General features: G+C 47.4%; 1 protein-coding gene across 4 annotated transcripts in view; it reads right to left on the minus strand.

Annotated features, from left to right (window-relative positions):
* The window catches only part of LOC138526081 (multidrug resistance-associated protein 1-like), a 1,621,759-nt gene that overhangs the window by 1,014,358 nt on the left and 585,582 nt on the right, over window positions 1–21,819 (minus strand). For all 4 annotated transcript variants that reach the window (XM_069636425.1, XM_069636424.1, XM_069636423.1 and 1 more), the window contains exon 12: window positions 6,309–6,435. In XM_069636425.1, coding sequence (XP_069492526.1) covers window positions 6,309–6,435 — 127 coding nt within the window. The remainder of the gene's footprint in view (window positions 1–6,308; window positions 6,436–21,819) is intronic.

Below are 21,819 nucleotides of genomic sequence, written 5' to 3' on the forward strand. Positions count from 1 at the left end.
AGATTGGTGTGGATGCTAATTCATGGCTGGGGAACTTAAAATAGCTTTGTGGAATGTCAGGGGCTTGAAAAACTGCATTAAGCGACACAGGATAATGACGTACCAGAGGCGCCAGAAAACAGAAATAGCACTGTTGCGTGAAACACATCTCGCTGCGGAGAAACTAAAGGTCCTAGCTAGAAAATGGAGGAGAACGACCGTGGGCTCGCCGTACTCTTCATATGCGAGAGGGGTTCTGATATGGATAGCGCCAACAGTACCGTTTAAGGTGCTACAGACCTCGGTAGACAGAGATGGGAGGTTGGTTATAGGGCAGGGACTTTTGGAACAAGGGAATGTGACCAAAATCAACACTTACGCACCAAATTACAATACAGTAAAGTACCTACGAACATTATATTCACATATCGGTACACAGAGATGGAACATTAGTGTGGGGGGGGTGGAAATTTTAATTGTACGTTATGTCCAGAATTGGATAGGTCCGATGACAAATTGAAACACCTTAGCCCGGCAGCCAAGGCCCTAAACGCACTTCTACAGGCATTTAATTTGACTGATATATGGAGGCCTTTACAGCCATTGACCAGAGGTTACTCACATCACACAGCCCCCTGAGACTTATACACTAGATTGGATTACGTCTTTACAGGGGCAGAAACAGTGGGAGAATTTAACACTGAAGAATATAAGGCAAGGGTATTATGTGACCATGCTCCTTTGGTGGTGACGTGGCAGAGCTTGCCCCCTCGAGCATGTATCCCGACCTGGAGGCTGAAGAGCGAGTCCCTGAAGACCAGGAGTTCCGGGAGCATTTGAGAGAGGGAGTGACATATTACTTCAGGAATAATACGCAGAGTGTGGAGTCAGCGGGTACTTTGTGGGAGGCCTTTAAGGTTGTGATCAGGGGGACTGCGATTGCTAGGGCAAGCAGTTTGCAGGCAGCCATTGAAAGGGATTTACGGGAAATGGAAACTAAGCTAGGGGAGTTAGATACTGCAGGCACTGCGACCAAGGACCAGACTCGAGAGGTCACACGATTGCAACAGGAATGCTTGGAGCATTGAGAAAGGCTGAGCAAGCTGAGCTACAGGAAGTACGTGGAAAGACAACATATGGAGGGAGAAAAGGCCGGGAGGTTTGTTGGCCTGGCTATGTAAAAATTATCAGAAACAGGAAATGAGCGAGATCGAGGGGCAGAGCAGGGTGGTCCATTGGACACAAGAACGTATAAATGGGCGATTTAGGGAATACTACAAGGCGTTGTACACAGATACTCTGGCAACACAGGCCTCAGAGATAGAGAATGCTTTGGGAGAGATAACTCTCCTGCAGATGCGCCTAGATTACAGATGCAGCAAGCCATCTAAAAGCCCCGATAACTAAAGAAGAACTGGTGTCTACCATCAGAGGGTTACCGATGGGTAAGTCACTGGGGATGCATGAACTACCTAGCAAATTCTACAAGGAATTTGAAGCAGAGGTGGGGCCCCCGTTGTTGGAAATGCTGACAGAAGCTCTAGAAAGAGGGGAGTTGCAGAGGTCGTTGCAGGAGTCAGTAATTGTTCCATTGTTAAAGCCTAACAAGTTCCCGAAGGATTGTGGCTCACAGAGGCCCCTATTGTTGCTTAACCAGGACGGGAAGATACTTACAGCACTGATAGCCAACAGGCTTAAGTCACTGATAGGCAAGCTAATACACACAGACCCTTCGGGATATGTCCCGGCTAGGAATATTGCATGTAACCTGAGGAGGTTGCATCACATTTTAGACTGCACCGAGCAGAGTTCCAAGCTATATACGGTGGCCTCGTTGGTCACGGTCAAGGCATTTGACTCAGTCAGGTGGCCATGGTTGCTAGCGGTCCTGCGCAGGTTCGGCATGGGACTAACCTATATAAGATGGGAGAAGCTGCTATACAGCAAACCAATAGCGAAGGTTAAAACAGGCACCCACATTTCAGACCAATGGCAGCTGGAGAAAGGGACGAGATGGGACTGCCCGTGGTCGCCCATGTTGTTTATATTAGCCATGGAACCGTTGGCGGCGTACCTCAGGGTGGAATAACGGGAGGCGGGCATTGAAGTGAGAGGCATGGATGACCTAATTTCATTATATGCGGATGATATGTTGCTATATGTACAGCATCCGGAAGTTAATTTGCAGTATATTTTAGACGTACTGGAGAGATGCGCGGAACTATCGGGGATCACGATTAATCCACAAAAGTTGTGCCTGTTCCCTTTGGCTAGGTATAATGGGTAAACTGTGAAGGAATTACCAGTGCTACCGATTGCGTGGGAAGTGGAATCGTTCAGATACCTGGGAGTGGATATTTGGCACGACCCTACGGTGGAATATGTATAGCACAAAGTGAGGGCATTGGACAACATCGAGAACTCTATGACGTTCTGGGCCAGATTACCACTCTTGGTGATTGGCAGGGTGGCAATGTTGATGATGATAGTACTTTTGTGGCTCTTTCACTTTTTTACTAATATTCCGTACAGCATACCCAGAGGCTTTTTTTTCGGAAACTCGATGCTTTATGTCGTGGGTTTATAAGGCACAATACAAGATTGCAGGTAGCGCTGATGAAATTGCAGAGGCTGTATGAACAAGGAGGTATTAAGTTACCCAATTTTGAGGCATACTTCCTGGCGGGTGAACTGCAGTTTGTCACAAGCTGGCTATCGGATGTGCAGACCGAGGATGCGTAAATACTGCAGTCGGCCTCCACTACGTTCTTTTTGAAGGAGGTAATATGGACGTCGGCGAGGAGAGCTCCGGGTGCTCCACTGTTGTTAGCACTAGGGAAGATGAAATGGCGGAGGGGGCTTCATTTTGCATGGGAGGCCACACCCTACACACCTTAGATTCCACTCGTGACACTGAGGGAAGAGGACTCCCAGGTTAGACTAAATGTAAGGAAATATTGTGAACCAATGGGGATAGTAATGGTGGGGGATGTGTCACAGGAAGTGTCATGGCCACAGGCTCCAGAACACAAAAAACACACCATCTAGTGATGGGGGCAATGGGTCACTTGACTCACTTATGTCCCTTTGGGACCCATAAACACAGGGGCCCCGGCTGGACTCAGTCCTGGTGCCTTTGGCATCAGGCTCATATAGAGATGTGAGCAGGAACATTTTATTTCAGTGCAGGAGTGCTTTTATTTTACAAGAACCTTCCAGGAGCTGAAAGCCTTTATTCCAGAGAACATCCTCATGTGCTGACTCATCGGGTGTGGCTCCCTAGGTCTGGTCTTCGTATGCTGACTCATCGGGTGTGGCAGGGTGTGGCAGGCAGGCTGAACCTAGTGGGTGTGGCTTCCGAAGCTCAGCTATATAGGTATTACCCAAATGGACCTTTTACAAATGACCTTCTGCACAATTGACTTACATATTATTTTAGTTATTTTATATATGTATTGGGTTGATTTTGGATTATAAATAATATAAGGGGATTGGGTGGGGGGTTGCAGGGGTTTTTGGATTGGGTGGGAGGTTGCGGGGGATTTCCCCCGCATATATGTCCTAATTGACCTTCTAAATTAGGTAAATTCTCCCGAGGTCAATTGTGAAAAGGTCAATTAGTATACAACCACTATATAAGCTGCTCCATCCTTAAGGGTGGTGCTTCCCGTTACTGTGCACTCGCGTGAAACGTGACGCTCATCACCGCCTGGACCAGTTTACTTTCCTTTGAAAGCAGGCATTCTCCTGCATACTCACCTCCAGGAAACCGGTGCTTCATGGCTTCATCTGCAGACTCATCTCCCGACATCCAGTGATCTTAATCCTGACACCGCAGCACTGCGCTCCGCGTCCACAATCTCGGACCCTGTGAAAAAGAAGAAAAGGTTAGAACATCCATCCTAGGGCCACGCCGCATTTGAACCCTGCGCACCCCCTAGTTAACATTTTACCAGTTACTGTACCACTGCAGCTTCGTTCCTCGTTCCCTCCGGCTGCCGCCTCGAGCTCCGCAGCTTCTACCGGGCCAGCAACATCACCTGCAAGGAAGAAAGCAAAAGAGCAAACATCAAAAGCGAAACGGACAGCAATACTAGACAACAAACTTTACAATACAACAAAAACAGACGAGGAAAGACAAAGGCAAACAGGAACACTTACCTGAAGTATAGTAGCTTAGTCGCAGCAAGACGGGACTACCATGTGCAAGGGACCAGTGAAGGTACTCGATCCCGATCATACAAGCGCCTCTGCCAGAAGGAGCAGGAAGGAGTGCTCACCAAAACTAATCAACAGGTGAGCTTTCCAGGTACAGCGCATCCCACGGGTGCCATGGTTTGGGAGAAGGGGTCTGGAAGGGGATCAGGCACACAAGCTGGCATACTCATGCCCCCTATTCTCCACGCAGGAGCAGTTCCGAGCAGCATCACCTATTACCACCAGTCACCACATAAGCGCAGAGGGCGAAGTCGGACCCGAGCGACCTCACTCCTGGGAGGGCTGCAACCGTGCCCCAACGCCTCCGCAGAGACCAGGTGAGTGTAAAAGGAAGGCATATGGAAGGACTTCGAAACATTGGTAATAGAGAAAGGTATACATGAGGGACAATGTATAACATACGCCTCGCTCACCTCCATAGTAAAGCGGAAATGGCCGGGAAGGGAAGAGGGACTACAGGAGGAGGATAAGTTGGAAACTTTATATGATATTTCAGAGGGGGACATTTAGTATCGAGGATATATGAGCTACTTATGTTCCGGGAGGGAGACACGCTGGGAGTCGGACTGTGAGGAGAAATTTACAGATGCAGCCTGGGGCAAGGTATTAATATACCACAGGAAAGTGTCTAGGAATGCGAAGCTCCATTTAATTCATCTGTATATAACACACACAGCATACTTAAACCCAGGGAAAGTAGCCAAATTTGCCAACGCCCCAAACAGAAGTGCCCAAAATGTGCAGTGATTAATGCTGATTTGGTACACATGTTCTGTGCCTGCGGGACAATACGGCAGTACTGGGAGGACATCGCCCAGGTCCTGGCAAAGGCAGGGATCGGGTTGGATGTAGGATCTCCTAAAGCCTGCATGACAGGCCTGTTTGTGCACCCCAAACGGGCGAGAAATGTGTCCAAACTGAGGGATATGGTGTACATTTTGGTAAAATGCAAGATAGCAATGGGGTGGTACTAGGCTGGATGTAAACCAGTGCTGCAGAGACCTTCAGAAATGGACTATGGCTGAAACCGCAGTATGGCAGGGGGTGACCCATAGAGGTCAGGGGGAGAAAAGCATGGATTTAAGCTTGCGGAAGTACATGGTACAGGATCTGATGGCCTTGAGACTTACTGAGAAGGGATGGGGGTGGTAGCCCAGCCATGAAGGTAGATTGTGGAGATATGTAAAGTTCAATATATCTTGAAAGTGAAGCACAATATAGGCAGGAGGAGGGGGTTTGGGGGGGCAATGCAGACATGTTCCAGACGCATTTGGTGATGTAAATGCTTTATAAAGTCTGACGTTTTGCTGTGGTTAATTAAAAAAAAAATGTTTTAAAAATGCATGAATGATGAACTAACAACCAGTAAATCATCTCTGGCTGCAATGAGACATGTGGGCAAGCTACCTCTGTCAATGTGCACCCAAAGCAGAAGTATTTGGCACACACACAGTGTGCACGAGCTCTCTCCTGCAGGGAGCAGAATATAGAATGGCTGCCTGTGTTAGTATGTGCAGGGTGCAGGGTGCAGGGCACTTTGCCAAGTGCCGGTACAGTGTATGGCATGGATCATAATGCATAATAAGGGTCTGAGACAGGAAACAAAATCTAAAGTCACTAGACCTCAGGTACCTAATTCAAACTGCTGCCTGAAAAAAAGAATGAGTAATGTTTTGCAAATATAGTACTATAAAATACAACCTACATTTTAATGACTGACAGATTGCACAGTTTTAAAAAAAACAAAGCTAAATATCAACTCATATTTTCTTCCAGATTAGTATTCTCTAGTTCAGGATGCGATTAATTTAACAAGCTTCTTTTCAAATGTAAAATTGAGCAAAAGCTAAAATGTCTCTTTGCTTGACCTTTAAGTTTTACGGAGCCATTAAAATAATTAATTATGGATCTAATAAAATTAGATTAATAATTTATCCATTTACATCTAAGTGGCTAAAATATAATTAGCTGTCAACAAATAATTACTGTGAAAATGCACAGCTGTATCTGTTAATCTGCGTGGGCACAGATTTTACATTTGAGAATGGAAATATCTTCAATTTTAAAGAGTACGCCTACATTCCTGTGTAAAGCAGAGAACTGAGAATTACCTTTCTTTGAACTGTACCTTCCAGTTTTTCCATTTCTCCAAGAATGGCAGACAGCAGTGACGACTTCCCAGATCCAACCTGGCCCACAACAGCCACTAAGGAGCCTTCTGAAATCTTCATGTTCAAACTGTGCAAATATAGAGAAAAAGTTACTTGTGTGGCAAATGTAAGGAAATGCAGCATCCAATTACTAGTCAACACCATGGCGGCATAAACTCCCCCCCCCCCCATCTCTGCCAACGTGGGAACAGCCGTTGGAAGAGTGACGTGTGTAATTCCACTAGTGCAAATTGACTTTTTATACTCTGGGATTCCACCTAGCAAGAGGGTAAGTGGGAGGGAGGGGGTTCAGTGCAGGTCGGGGTTATTTTAGTCACCCCCATAAACATTGGCCTCTCGGCCCCTCAGAAGATAATTCATGAACACCTAGAAAATAGCTGATGTTCTTATAATGTTGTTAGCAAAATACAAAATGTGCACACCTTTTAAACCCCCAAAAATATGCACATCAATATTGTCTGTACAGTACAACACTGGCATGGGATTTCAGAGCATTTTGGCTCAGTACCTCAAGTGGCCTTGTGGGGAAGTGTCTCGCCTCTCAACCTAGCGACCACAGTTTAAATCGTAAATTGAGTAAAAGAAAAGAGCAGTCCGATCCACAAAGGACATCTGAATGGACGCTTCTCATATGCGCCAATTCAGATGTCCTTTTTCACCCCTTAGCGCAAATCAGGGGGCATTTCTGGGCATTTAAAAGTGCATCCCAAATTGACAAGCAAGATGCGCTTTTAAATGTGCAGAAATTGTAGGCCTCCCTATGCACCCCCTTTAAATATGCATACGATGGGTGGCACTACTTTACAGGGTCTTTACTGACACTACTGACTCATGCAATACTTATAATTTTTTTTTTTTTAAGTGTGACAACTGCTGTCTCGCTTGCATTTCTGTTCCCCAAATGGGATAGAAATGTGTTTTTTAGGTTGCATTTTACAGTGGCAGGGCCCTTAAGGGCCAGTCACGGTGAAATGCAGGGGGTGCCTGTAGAGCATTGTCGGGAGAGCGCTTCCAACACAAACATATTCAGGCGGCTGGCCAGCACATCATTACCGCTACAGCTCAGCCCTGTGGAAATGTGCAGGTCACCTTTGAGATTAGGGGGCCTGCTCATTTCCAAAAATTGGTTATTTAAAAACAGCACAACCTCTGCTCTATTTTTAGATGCCCCATTTTCTTAGGCCAAAATCTACAGTTTTCTTCAAAAATTGAAAAAGGATCACAATATGTGAGAGAAAGGAGTGAGAGAGTGAGTGATGGGTGAGCTGTGGCGTGGTAGGCAAGAAAGCAAAGGGGGAATCAGAGGGAGAGCAGTAGGTCAAAGGGGGAAGACGTGGGCAAGAGAGCATAGCGGATGCAGTGGGACGGAGGACCAATAATCATAGAGAGAGCAGAGGTACAGAAAGTGGAAGTAACATGGGCTCAAGGGTAGTAGTGGGCCAAAAGGAGAGAGGGGTTGGCCGGAAAGGGGCAGTAAACTGCAGATTGGGAGAAAGGATGAGGGAAGAATGTGATAGAATGGGAGAAAGGATGAAAGATGGAGAAGTAGCATGCAAGAATGAAGGACTATATACTGCGGCAGGAATTGGGGAGCGTACAGTGTGAGTTGGGAGTAGGAATTGGTGTTTGGCAGGGACTACAGAGCACAAATTGTGACCTGGCAGTGTGACAGAGCATGTGAGTATGTGTATGACTGAGCGTGAGGTTCAAAAATACAAATTGTGATGGGGAATTGGTGAGACGTGTTAGGTGTGTTGGGTGAGAGGTGTGTGGGTGTTTGTGAGATTGGGGAACATAGAAGGGGAACATTTTCAGCATTAAAATTGATAATGCTTAATAACATTAATAATATGAAATAGGCATTAAACCAAAAAACGTAGCCAAAACAAACCCTGTTCTGCCAAACCAGAGACATCTAGGACTCTTCCTATTTGATACAAAAGATAGATATATTGACACGCCAGCTTGGCTCTCTTGTAGCCTTGCACACGGCTTCTTTTCTGCAATGTACCAATCTTTTTTTGATATAACATTTTTTATTGTTTTTTTGACATCATCAAACACAACAACAATATGTAGTCGACATTTGGTCACCACACATAACCCTTTAAACATTTATAACATTTAAACACTCAGGTATACATTTCTTTCCGGCTTCAGGTTTCTGTTTGCATATATTGTAAACTTGTTACATCTAGAGTTTCTCAAAGTCGTTCCGATGGCTTATATCAATTCACAGGTCAGCGCTCAGTGTCTCCATGTCTGTTCTTTGCTTGCCTTCAGCTATCCTCCCATTTTTGCCATATCTTGGCCGCTTTCTCTGGGCATCCTCTTGTAGTGTACACTCTCACCTCCATTGGGATACACATGTCCACGTCTGCTACCCATTTGGTGTATTGTGGCGGTGTGGGCGAGCCCCATAGTTGGGCTATGTTTCTTTTGGCAAGACTCGTAGTCGTTGTAAACATGAGTTTTTCAAATCTGGATAGCTCTATATCCGCAACTATTCCCAGTATCAGGAGTTTGGGGTCCATCGGTATTTCGCGGTCAAGTACTGCTGAAAGCTTATCGCAGCATTGTTGCCAAAAGTCTTGTATCTGCGGGCATTCCCATAGGATGTGGAAAAAGGTACCCCTCATCTGGTGACATCTCAAGCAATTGGGGTCTGTCGCTCTTCCCCACTGGTGCAGGGCCTCCCTGGGATAGTAAACCCTATGTAGGATTTTCAACTGTACTAGCCTGATCCTGGCTGAAATTGCTGATTCCCGGGGGTGCATGAGTGCCATTGTCCAGTCTTCCGCTTGTATTTGACCCACATCTCTTTCCCACTTCTCTTTAAGTCCTGTGAGTTCTTTCGTGGCAAATGAATTGATGGCATTGTACATCGTGGAGGTTACTTTATGCCCAATCCGTTCCATCACTATATTCCTCTCGATCGGGGTGCATTCCGGTATATTTGGAAGATCTATTTCGCTTGCGGTAAGTGCATGCCTTATTTGTAAGTAGTGGAAGTGCTCCGTGGTGGGGAGGTCGAATTCGTCCTCCAGGACTTGGAATGTCTTGATTTCGCCATCCTGTACCAGGTCTTCTAGTGTTTGTATCCCCGCCTCCTCCCAGACCGCCCATTTGGGAATGTCTTTAAGTTCCGGGAGGTGTTTATTCCACCACAGGGGCTGTTTCAGAGTGACTCTTCCTTCCCATCCTAGGTATTTATGCGCATCCGTCCAGATCTGTGTTCTCTGAGCCACCATTGTGGGTGTAGTTTGTCGGGTTTTCTTTTGATACAGGCTTTCTAGCGGGGTGACTCCATGATCCGCTTGGGCATCTGCTCTGTTGTGTGGTATCATTGGATCAGCATGCAGGCTATCATCCACTACCGACATTTGGGCAGCCCAATAATACGTCTGCAGGTGTGGCAGCCCGATTCCTCCGTCCCACACTGAGCGCTGAAGGGTTCTGAGAGCAATTCGTGGGTGGCCCCCTCCCCAAAGTAATTTCCTGAGCGATTCATCTATTTTATGAAATTCTGTTCGGGGTATGTATAACGGTGCGTTCTGCAGGGCATATAGAAACCGGGGGAGGGCCAACATCTTGAACAAAGCAGCTCTTCCCAGTAGGGTGAGCGGAAGGGCTATCCAGTGTTTAACGTCATTTACAAATCTATCCCTTACTGGGTGTAGGTTCCTCCTAATATACTGACTTAGGTCTGTTGAGATTTGTATCCCCAGGTATCGGAATTGCTCTTTCTCGATCTTAAATGGGTTATTTGCTAGGGTCGCTGCATCTAGTCCTTTTATTGGAAAAATCAGGGATTTGTCATAGTTTACCTTCAACCCACTAAAGGCTCCATATGTAGTTAGTATGTTAGTCACAATGGGGCTGGAGATCGCTGGGTCACTAAGGTAGATTAGTAGATCGTCTGCGTATAGGGACACCCTGTCCTCCCAATCCTGTGCCCAGCGGAACCCCCTCCAATCCATGGATTCCCTCAGCATTATCGCCAGTGGTTCTATTGCAAGTGCAAACAACATCGCCGAGAGGGGACATCCCTGCCTGGTACCCTTCCCGAGTTTAATGGTTCGTGAGGACCAGCCATTGACCCTAACTTCAGCCATCGGGGCATTATATAGGAGCTTAACCCAGTCTGTAAATTGCTGTCCAAATCCCATTCTACCCATAATGTACCACAGGGCCTCCCAGTGGATCGAGTCGAAGGCCTTCTCGAAGTCAATAGCGAGCAGTGCCAGCGGGTCCCGTAGAGTGGCCGATCTTTCAATGGCAGAGTAAAGCCTGCGTATGTTCATTCGTGTGGATCTTTGTGGCATGAAGCCGCATTGGTCTGGATGGATTAGGGAGGTTATCACTGTTTGTAGCCTGTTGGCTAGTATTTTGGCCAATATTTTAGTTTCCGTGTTAATGAGAGAGATTGGACGGTACGAGCTAAATGCGTCTGGAGGTTTGCCTTCTTTGTGTATTACCACTATGCTGGCTTGTCTTAGGTCCGGTGGTAGGATGCCTTTCTCTTTCGCCTGCAGGAACATTTTGAGCATGTGCGGTGCCACTTCTCGGGTGCCAATTTTCTTCCATATTTCCACTGGAAGGCCATTCGGCCCTGGGGTTTTTCCGTTCTGTAGCTGGGAGATGGCTGTCGTCAGTTCTTCTTCTGTTATTGGAGCCTCAAGATTCAGCTTCTGGGTTTCGTTTAGTATTGGGATGGTCACTGAGTCCAATGTGGTGGCGTCCAGCGGAGTTGTCGGTGGAGCATATAGCTTTTCGTAATAGGTTGCAAAGGCCTCCGCTATGCCTGAGTCTGTTGAGGCCCATTCTATATCTGTGATGCCTATTCGTCGCACCAAGAGGTGTCTATCCTCCCTTCTTTCCAACCATGCCAGCATTCTGCTGGCTTTGTCTCCTGTTTCATATATTCTTGCTCGTGTAGTTCTGTGCGCTTGTTTCGCGCATGTCAGCGCCACATTGTGTAGTTTCTTTTGTGCCACCTTTAGGGGTGTGTTGTCATCTGTCATTCCTGACCTTATGAGGTTCTCTTCAGCTCTTCTCACGTCTGCTTCTGCTTCTTTTACTTCTTGCTGGTGTAATTTTTTGTGTGCTGAGGTCCAGCTTAATATTTCACCCCTTAAAGTTGCTTTATATGCTTCCCATACTATTCCAGCGTCTTCCACGGAGTTCTGGTTTAGTTCAAAGTACATTTCGGTTGTTTCTTGGATTTTCTCCGTTAGTTCTGGGAATCCCAGGTAGTATGCATTTAGTCGCCACTTCAGTGGGGGCTGAGGTCTTTGTGTCTCAAGCGTCATCGTGAGTGGGGAGTGATCTGATATTCCTCGGGGTTGCAGGGTTAACTCGATCACTTTGTGCATATTTACCCCAGGGAGGAAGAAATAGTCTATCCTGGACATCGATCCGTGTGCACCGGAGTGGAAAGAGAATTGTTTCTCACCTGGGTGGAGGTCTCTCCAAGCGTCTGCAAGGCCCAGTGCTGATGCGAAGTTGGCCAGTTTGGTTGGTCTTGCCGGATTTCCCCCTCTCTGATGTGTGCGGTCCTCCACGGTGCTCATCACCTCATTGAAGTCTCCGCCCATCACTAGCGTATCCACTGGGTTATTTACTATTATTGGTGTGATTTCTTCTAGTAGGGGGGCCAACAATGCTGGGGGCGAGTAGATCACCATTGTAGCTATGGTTTGGTTCCATAGTGTGCCATGCATAAACACAAATCTGCCTCCCGGATCTTGAATTATTTGTGTTACGTCTATCGGGGTTCTTTTGTTTATTAGTATTAGCACACCTCTCGAACCCATGGAGAAGCCTGCATGGATTGCTGTTTTGTATTTGTTTTTTTTGAAGAATTGGCAGTTCGTGCCCGCCAGGTGCGTTTCGGTTAGCATCACTATATCCGGATCATGTCGAGTAATATATTGCATTACTAGTCTTCTCTTTATGCTGTTCCCCAGGCCATTCACATTCCATGTCATGAAGGCAAGCTTTTTTCCCTTAAGTCCAGCCGTAGTCATTGCTCACTGAGTTCGTGGCCATATGTAGATGTTTGGTTCTTGCCATTTGCAAGCTTCTTTTATTCGATGAGGTCCTGATGAGCCAGTTGTCCTTTGGGTACCTGTGTAACTCCCGATCCCCCCGCCCTATACTCCTTCCCCAACTGAAGCATCGCCCATTAAACAAAACATCTATCTACTTATAGTCTCTTTGGTATTAGGAATACCTCAATGCGTTCTTCGTAATTGTCCGGGGGGGTAGTGCCGCGCCAGGTTTTGGGGCCGCCAGCATACATTTCACCAATTGTTATGTTCGTTAGGTGGTCCATCTTTAGTTTCACATTATGGTAATTTTATCCTTCGTCCGTTCTTTCATCTATTCGTCTTAGTTTCGTGGTATCGCTTCCATATCTTGATAGGGTAGTGTTTGTAGGGGTTCGTTTAGCTTTGGTCCATTTCTCTTTGATTCACTGCTTTTGCCTGGGTCTCAGGTGTCATAAGTTCTTTCATCTCACAGTCATGTTTGTACTTAATCACTTCCTCTCTGGGGTCTCGCCTCCATTTCTTGATGGGGTATCTCATTTGGGGGCTCATTCAGATGTGGTCTATTTCTCCTTGGTTCTAGTCGCTTGCATGGGTTCCATTCCCCCTTCAGATGCCCCTCAGCCCAGGTCCATGCCTCTCTGGGGTCAGTGAAGTGTACTGTGGTACCATTGTGGTATATCTTCAATTGCGCAGGGAATAGGAGGCCATACTTTACATTTAGTGCCTGCAGGCGCTTCTTGAGGGGGTCAAAGGATTGTCTCATTTTCTGCACCTCCCTAGTGAAGTCTGGAAAGAGGCCTATTCTGGAGCCGTTGTATGTTATCTCTCCTTTTTGTCTGGCCATTTGCAATATAGCATCACGATCTCTGTAATTAAGGATCTTCGCTACCACCGTTCTCGGTTGCTTCCCAGGTATTGGTGTGCCCGTTGGGACTCGGTGCGCTCTCTCTATTGAGAAGAGTGTCGACAGGGTCTTGGGAGCGAATAGGTCGGTCAGCCATTTCTCCAGGAAGAGCTCCATGGAGTCCCCTTCAGTCTTTTCCGGCAGCCCAAGTATGCGTATATTATTCCTCCTTGATCTGCCCTCCCCCTCCTCCACCCTGGACTCTAGTACTTTGATGCGTTCTAGCGCTCTGTTCATTTGCTGGCCCATACTTCTTAAGTCATCCTCTGCAACAGATATACGGGTCTCGGCCTCACCAGTGCGGGAGGAGAGTTTTTGGAGATCGTGTCGCAACAGAGAGACTTCTGTGGTGATGCTATCCATTTTGACTTCCATTGAGGATCGTGAGTTGGCAATGGCATTCATCACGTCCCTTAGGGATGGAGATTCTCCAGGGTTTTGTGGATCTGAGTCCGTTGGTGGGGGCAGATTGGTGGTCGTGAATTGTTCCATGGTGCTCTGATTGGCCCCTTTTTTAGTGGTTAGTGCCTTATCCTTACCCATTGTAGCAGCTATCTGGTTTGCTGTCGTTATGTAGTGCGCAGTTTCTGGGTCGTTTTCGGGGTAGTTCGTCTGGCGTTATTTGGTCAGGAGGTTACCTTCTCGGGCAAGTGGTTCACTGTGTGAGTTCCTGATCTTTACGTGGATGCCTCCACTAATTTGCGTTATTGCATCATTCCACCAGTGGACTTCATCGGCTGGTGGGTTGGTTCTTGGTTTCACCCTTTCTCCTTTATGTGTCGGCCACAGGCTGGTACATCGGCTTGACAGTCTCGGTTCCCCTGTTGCTTTCACAGTCTTGGTAGTACTAGCACGATTCTAAGGGCAGTTCTGCGTTTATGTGTGTGATCGTCGCTGGTGAGAGGATTAGCCAGTACGCCTCGTCTGGGAGTGTTATGCGCCACCTTAATTGTGCTGTCTTAATTGGTCCTCATGTCCCCCACCACTCTCTTCCAGTAATATGTTTTAGGGTGCTTCCCTCCTGTACTCTGGGGTACAGGTGGAGTGATCCCAGGGATCGTACAGTCTCGCAGGGGGTGGGGGGGGGAAATTACGGGTCGCCCACTCCAACCGATCACCCTCTCCTTACCGCTGTGTTGATGCGGGTTCGGCGGGCGTTTGACGGGTGCTCTACGTGGAGCGGCACGCCCTCAGTTCTGCTTCGCGTGTCTCGGCAGCAGCATGCGTGTCGATCCCTCGTCCCCCTCCGCTTCGGTTCACACTGGATCTCTCACAGAGCGTGTGGGTTGCAGTCTCCGTGCTGTGGATCTAGAAGGCGCCCCTCGTCTCACGGCGAGCCTGCGGTTTCAGTCCGGGTTTGGGCGGTTTCGGGGGTGGGCTATGGTAGGCAGCCCTCCGTGCGATGCGTCGGCAACAGCGACAGTCGAGCAGTCCGGCCCGCAGAGGGTTGTTTTTCGGGCAAGGTCGCTCGTTTTCTGGGGCCCGCCGCCACCCCACTCGCCGGTGGGAGGCAGGCAGCGACTTCGACCACGCTCACACTGTCCCCCAGTGCACGGTAATCCAGCGCCCGCGGTTGCAGTCTCTCTCACGCTGTCTCAGGATGACTTCGCTGCACGGCGCCCCAGGTCAGTTGCCGCGTACGGCGGCCATTTTGTCGGTCCCGCGCTCTGCGGGCCTCGTTTCTTCTATGCGTCTCAGCCAGGGTTTCCCGCACCGGTTTTGGTCCGGGATCAGGCGGTTTTGCTCCGCAGTGGTTCTTGCCTCATCAGAGCGATTTTGGTCCTCACAGGTGGTGATTATGGCAGGATTTCAGCAGGATCTTGCTGGCGGCCCCGGAGCGATGCGAGATCACGTCTGCATCGTCCGCCCGCTGGCCACACCGCAATGTACCAATCTTGCATCCTCCAGTCAATAAAAATTGTGCTGCAAAAATGGCAGCATAAATAAAGGTTTGTGTCACAAAATTTGCCATTTCATGCTGCAAAATTTGCCATTTCATGCCGCAAAATCCTGGATGGTCTGAAGATAGATAAGACCACAAGCATCCATGCACCTTCTCTCAGAGGGCAGGAAGGGCGGGCGCATGTGAATCTAAGCAGATACAAGCATCAGAAATACGATTACGGTGAGTAATGTATCCCTTCTCATGTTTGGGAAATCTGCTTAGATCACCTGCTGTGCATAGATTAGCAAGCAGTGTTAGAAGAAGGAGGTGGGATGTGAGAAGGGTCATGGGCAACTAAATGTCTTGGAACCGCTTGTCCCACTTGTGTATCTGTCTTGGAATGAGTGTCAATGCAGTAGTGCGGAGTGAAAGTATGTATAGAGCTCCATGTAGCTGCTTTGCAAATACTGTCTAAGGGGACATTTGCAATGAACGTCAGAGTGGCTCCAGTACCTCTTGTGGAGTGGGCCCTGGGCGTAAAAGGCCAGGGCCCACTCCACAGTGTCTTATTTGAAAGGGAATAGCACAGTTGGATACATCTGACTATCCACCTAGAGATGTAATCTCCTTCTCTGCCTGGCGCCATGGAGACAAACAGTTGATATGTTTTTCTTAGCGGTCTGGTCTTTTCTACGTAGTAGAGGACCGCCCTCCTCACATCTAGTGTGTGGAGTTTAACATCAGCAGCGCTTTTGGGTTCCTGTTAGAAAGCTGGTAGCTCAATAGACTGGTTAACATGGAATTTTGAAATGAATTTAGGCGAGAACCTAGGGTGAGTCAGTAAAACCAGTTTGTCCTTATGTATATTATAGAAAGGATCCTGCACTGACAGAGCTTGGATTTCACTGACCCTTCTTATGGAAGGGATGGCTACTAAGAAGGCAGTTTTATAAGTCAGGTGTTTGAGACGAGACTTGTGCATTGGCTCGAATGGGGGTCCCATGAGCTTAGTGAGTACCACGTTTAGGTCCGAACCTGGCGGTGGGTTAGAGACTGGAGGGTGGAGTCTCTTTACCCCCTCCATAAATGCCTTGATGACAGGTACCTTCCACCATGAGATCTTATAATCGGAAGTGGCCTAAGCTGACAAGGCCGCCAGGTGGACCTTTAGGGAGTTGAACACTAACCCTGCATCAAGTAGGTGGAGCATATAGGTAAGAATGTTAGATGGAGTACAATCAATGGGATTGATTGGCTTATTCTGGCACCAAATTACAAAACGTTTCAATTTATCAAAGTAACAGTGCCTAGCGTTTGGTTTTCTTGCTTCTTTCTAGATATCCATGCATCTCTGTGACAGATTGTGATGCCCGAATTCTATGACTTCAGGAGCCATGCTGCCAAGTTCATAGATTGTGGCTGTGGGTGCACTGTTAGTCCCTTGTGCTGGAAGAGTAGGTTGTACCGGCACAGGAGTTTGATGGGGTCGCACACCGCCAGTTTGCGCAGGTGTGGATACCATGGTTGTCTCGCACACATAGGAGCAACTAGGATGAGCGTCATTGGTTCCCTGTGGATCTTGTTCACCACTTTCCTCATCAGTGGGGTTGGTGGAAAAGTGTAGGCAAATATCCCTCAGCAATTCATCCATAGGGCGTTCCCCTTGGAGCCTGGCTGAGGGAACCTGGATGCGAAGTTTGGGCATTGCCTCTTTTCACTTGTGGCGAATAGGTCTATTGTGGGAAACCCCACCGAGAGAAGAGGTCTCCTATGACCTCTTCATGTAGCCGCCACTCGTGTTCCTCTGGGAGGGGATCTCTGCTTAGAGCGTCTGCTATCGAGTTGAGCTACCCTGGAACATGTTGGGATCACAGATAAAACTTCCGTTTGAGTGCCCATTTCCAAATTTGCTGGGCAAGCTTGGACAGATTTTGAGCACGAGTCCCCCCGTTTGTTTAAGTAAAACATTGCAGTTGTGCTGTCTGTTAGGATCTGCACTGACTGGTTGGAAAGGAGGGGTTCGAATGCCCGAAGCACTTTGAAGACTGCCAGACGTTCTTGCAGATTGATGTGGTTCTGAGCCACTGTGTGAGACCAGAGACCATGAGCTTAGTGGTGAAGGTAGTAAGCTCCCCACCCTGCCAGGGAGGTGTCTGTTGTGACAATGGCCTCTATCTCTGGATCGTAGAAGGGTTTCCCCTTCGTAAGATTCTCCCTTGTCCACCAGCGAAGACTCTATACTAATGTTGGCGAAACGACCACTAGATCGTCCCACTGACCACTTGCCTGAGACCACTGTTTCACCAACCATTCCTGCATGGGTCGCATGCACAGGCACGCGTGGGGAACCAGGTGAATGCAGGACGCCATCATGCCTAGCAAACGCATAGCTTTGCGCACCCTTATTTTTTGCAACCGGCCTGATATTGAGCAATTTGCAGCCACAAATTTCGAATTCTTTCCTCTGATGGAAAGGCCAACCCCTCTTGGGTATTTAGGACAGCTCCTAGGAACTGTTTTGAGGTGTTTGGCACCAGGTTTGACTTTTTCTCGTTGATTGAGAAACCCAATTGGAAGAGGAGGTTGATATTTTTTTGGATGTTTAGTCTGCAAATTAAGGGGGGACTCCCCTGTAATGAGCCAGTCCAGGAAAGGGTACACTGGGATTGCCTACCTGCGTAAGTGCCCTGCTACCACCGCCAGAACCTTGGTGATTACCCTTGGAGCCGAGGCTATTCCAAAGGCCAGCACCTTGAATTGGTAGTGCTGGTTGGCTATCTTGAAACGCAAGAATCTTCTGTGCCTTAGGAACATTGAAATATAAAAATAGACATCTTTCATATGCAGTGTTGCCATGTAATACCCCTTTTTAGTAGAGGGATTACCTCTTGTAGTGTAGTCATGCAGAATCTTTGAGGATCGACAGGGTGCAAATCTAATACTGGGCGCTTTGTCAGATTTCTTTTGGCACAAGGAAGAAGGTTGAATAAATACCCCTGTTTACCTTGTTGTCCGGGACGACCTCTATGGAGTCCTTTGCTAGCAGAACGGTGATCTCCTTGAGGAGGATCTTTTGATGTTCCAGCGAGTGTACTCTTTGTCGCTGAGGATGGTCTTGGGGGCGCCCTAGCAACTCTGTGCAGTATCCTCCGGACTTTGTGGACAGCACCCATCTGTCCGAAGTGATCCCATCCCATGCGTGGGTGAAGGTGGAAATGCGCCCTACTACTGGGGATGCATGGGAGGGGCCTGAAGCGGAACGTCACTGCTTGTTGGGTGGCGTACCACCTCTGGCGGGGCTGCCTCTACCCCGTGTGCGACCCCTGGCTGCCCTCTGGGGTAACCCTGTGAGGATTGGGATTGGTTGTTACCCCATGAAGTTCCCAGGTTTTGGTAATAATTGGAACCCCTTTCGGAATTTTGGCCCCGAAAGTGGCGAAAATTGTTGTTACACCTCTGTCCAGAGGGTTTGTTGGTGAGTTGGCCAAGAGATTTCAGGGTCTCGTACTCATCTTTTGCCGTTTTCAAAGCTTCCTCAACTGCCTTGCCGAATAGTACATTCGGCTCCACAAGCATATCTATTAGGGTTGCTTGGGTTTCAGGTTTGAAACCGGACAGTCTAAGCCAAGCGTGACGCTTGATAACAGTGCCTTCGGCGATTAACCTCCCAGCATTATCCGCTGCATCAAAGTTAGTCTTTAACATGCAGCCTGACACAGACCTCCCTTCTAATGCCATCCGAGCCAACTGGCTCTTTAAGGGGTGGGGTGCAGAAGAAACCAAGGCGGACACTTCCTCCCACTGATGGCAATTGTAGCTTGCCAAAAGGGTGGCACTGTTGGTAATTCTTGTCTGATAGGCCGCAGTGGAGGTAACTTTCCTTCCGAGGCCATAGAGACGTTTGCTCTCCTTATCAGGAGGTGCTTCCGAGGAAGCAAGCAGGGTGCCTGCCCTCTTCCTGGTGGTTGTCACCACCAGGGAATCAGGTTTTAATTGACCCCTAATGAACAGGGGATCAGAGGGCGCGGCACAGAACAATTTCTCGACCCGCTGATTAACCGCTCGACTGAGATTTGGGGTTTGCATCGAGGGATCAATACTGCGCTGGGTCGACTTTAGCAATGGGATAGCCTGAGTAATAGCTTTTTTATCCCCTAGGATTTCCTCAGCGAAATCCCTGTCTTCCAGAACACTGTGTGTCAATATTGAAGTGGCCCGCCGCCTTAGCCAGCACCTCATTAAGGAGGGGGTGGTTGTCTACAGGCGAGTCACGCACCAGGGGGGGGTCTTTAGGAACCGGGGAGTCAATGTTGTAAGCTTCAGCTTCATCATCCTCCTCCTGGTCTTCGTCATCCCCATAATAAGGGTCACCCGCCTGGTCCTCAACATATTGAAGCTCTGTCTCGTCACAATAGGAATCAGGGTGGTAAGGCTCTTACATTATTATTTTGTAAGGCTCTTACATTACAATTATTTTATTTGAATGTTCTTACATGACGTATTAATGACTCATGCGATGAAAATATGGGATCATCATGCTGTTTAATATTTGTAAACAATAAAAGTTCTATGTAATACCAATAGCCCTCATTTGAAAAAGATGAGCAAGTCATCGAAACACGTGTAATCACAAAGGGCACCAGAATATTCTGAAATTGAAAGAACAAAACCACAAGATGTGGAGTTTTTGAACACTGCAAAGGGAGTCATTTGTCATCCTTTTCGGTAAAATGTGGGCGCTTGGGAACAAGTCAATGTAACAACCCAAAAGGTTTCATTTTTCAAAACGGAGTTGAGGAACCAAGTACTCCGTTGTTACTTTCCCGTGCGACTCTGAAAAGTCAAACCAGAAACATAACCAAGGGCGCTGAGGTCCAGCGACAGGATAACCCCACCCTAACCAGTTCCCCAAAAGAAATACAAATAGTTATATTGGGAACTAAGGACCTTGCTGACCTAAATATAAATAAAAAACTTTTCAGAAGACACAGAATGGCTGACTATTTAGAAAATAGGGAAGAAGATGCTGAGAATTTATTTGCACCAAAAGGAAGTACCACACATGCATTCGCATCAAACCTGCCGAAACCAAGAGAAGACCTACGCTACAAATTTGTTAAATTAGAAAGAGCATCCAAAAAAGAAATAGACAAATACTGGGAAATCAAATCTCTGAATAACTGTCTCAAATAAACAGATACCGAGAGGTTTAAGAATTTTAATATTTCCAGATTTCACAAAGGAAGAAGATAAAGATTTAGCTGAATCATGGGAGCAAAACCTGAACCAAAGTTTGAACACCATGCTTGAACTTCTAATAGAACATGCCTCAAGGGAACATAAAAGGATAACAGAACAAATTGAAATGATCAAGAAAGAGATTAAAGAAGCAAAGGCATTGGAAGTAACGAAAGAGAAAAACTACCAAAAAATGTTTGAGGTGTTGAAGGAATATCAAGATGAGATAAAATTAAGAAAAATGAGGAAATACTTCAGAGATAATAGAGATTATGAAGACTATAAAGTATACACCTTTCAAGACAAATACAGACAACTCACAAAACCAATATCACAAGAGAGTACCCCAAATATCTCACCAGGCAGCTCAGATGCGGACTCAGAAGGGGACCAAGACAAAGATTCTGAGGATACAACAACAAAAAAAACTGGAAGGGACGTCTTTTTAAACCAAATCAAAAGGTATAAGAAAGGTAATAGACTCAACTATCAAAAGCAAGTCATTTTCTACTACCACAGCAGGCAACACAACAACCACCGCCTACAGGAGGAGGGGGAAACGTGGGAGTGGAAGACACAGGAAATCCAGACGCCCTAGAGCAGTGGTCTTCAAACTTTTTTGGCCAGGGCCCCCCTGAGCAAAATTTGGGCAGGTCGGGACCCCCCAGAAATGCCAAATGGACAGTATATATTGCGCGCCGTCACCTGCTCCCATCAAAGTCGCTGGGCTCCCTCATCCCACTCCTACCCAGTCGCTGGTCTCTCCCCACCCCATCACACACCCAGGGCTCTCCCCACTCTGCTCCCATCACTATCCCATGGTTCCCGCCCATTGTGCTCCCACCATAGTCCCTCGGTTCCCCCATCCCGTTCCCAACACAGTCTGAGGGCCAGTGGCGGCTGGTGAATCTTTTTTAAGTGGAGGGGCATTAAGGGGAGGTTCGGGGGGGTTTCCCCCTGTGAATTTTTTTTTAAATAATAGGTTAAAATGTTGCATTGTAGAGCATACTTTTAACAAAAAATGGGTAAATAGCCAAACAGTTTGCAATTGTTGCTGGGAGTCCAGGGGGCAGGCATTGATATTTTATTTCTATCGCGCTCGTACACAAGTGTTTCAGAGCGTGACAAGGCAAGGGAGGGGAACAGAGGAGAATAAAACAGCGATCTTACTAGGCCCAGTGACATTGAGAACGCGCAAGTGTGAGGGGAAAAGTGCATGGAAGGGGGCAGAAGTGGAAAGTGCGAAGCAGAGGAGAAACAGATAAATAACAATAAATAAATAATAAAGGCAACAAACAGTGGTAGTGCAGCCAGCAATTTGCAAGTGCTACGTTTAAGGCAGCAGACAGGGTAGGTCTGATAAGTGCAGGA

The sequence above is a fragment of the Ambystoma mexicanum genome, chromosome 7p (genome assembly GCF_040938575.1).
Source record: "Ambystoma mexicanum isolate Mex_15411 chromosome 7p, UKY_AmexF1_1, whole genome shotgun sequence".
Lineage (NCBI taxonomy): Eukaryota > Metazoa > Chordata > Amphibia > Caudata > Ambystomatidae > Ambystoma > Ambystoma mexicanum.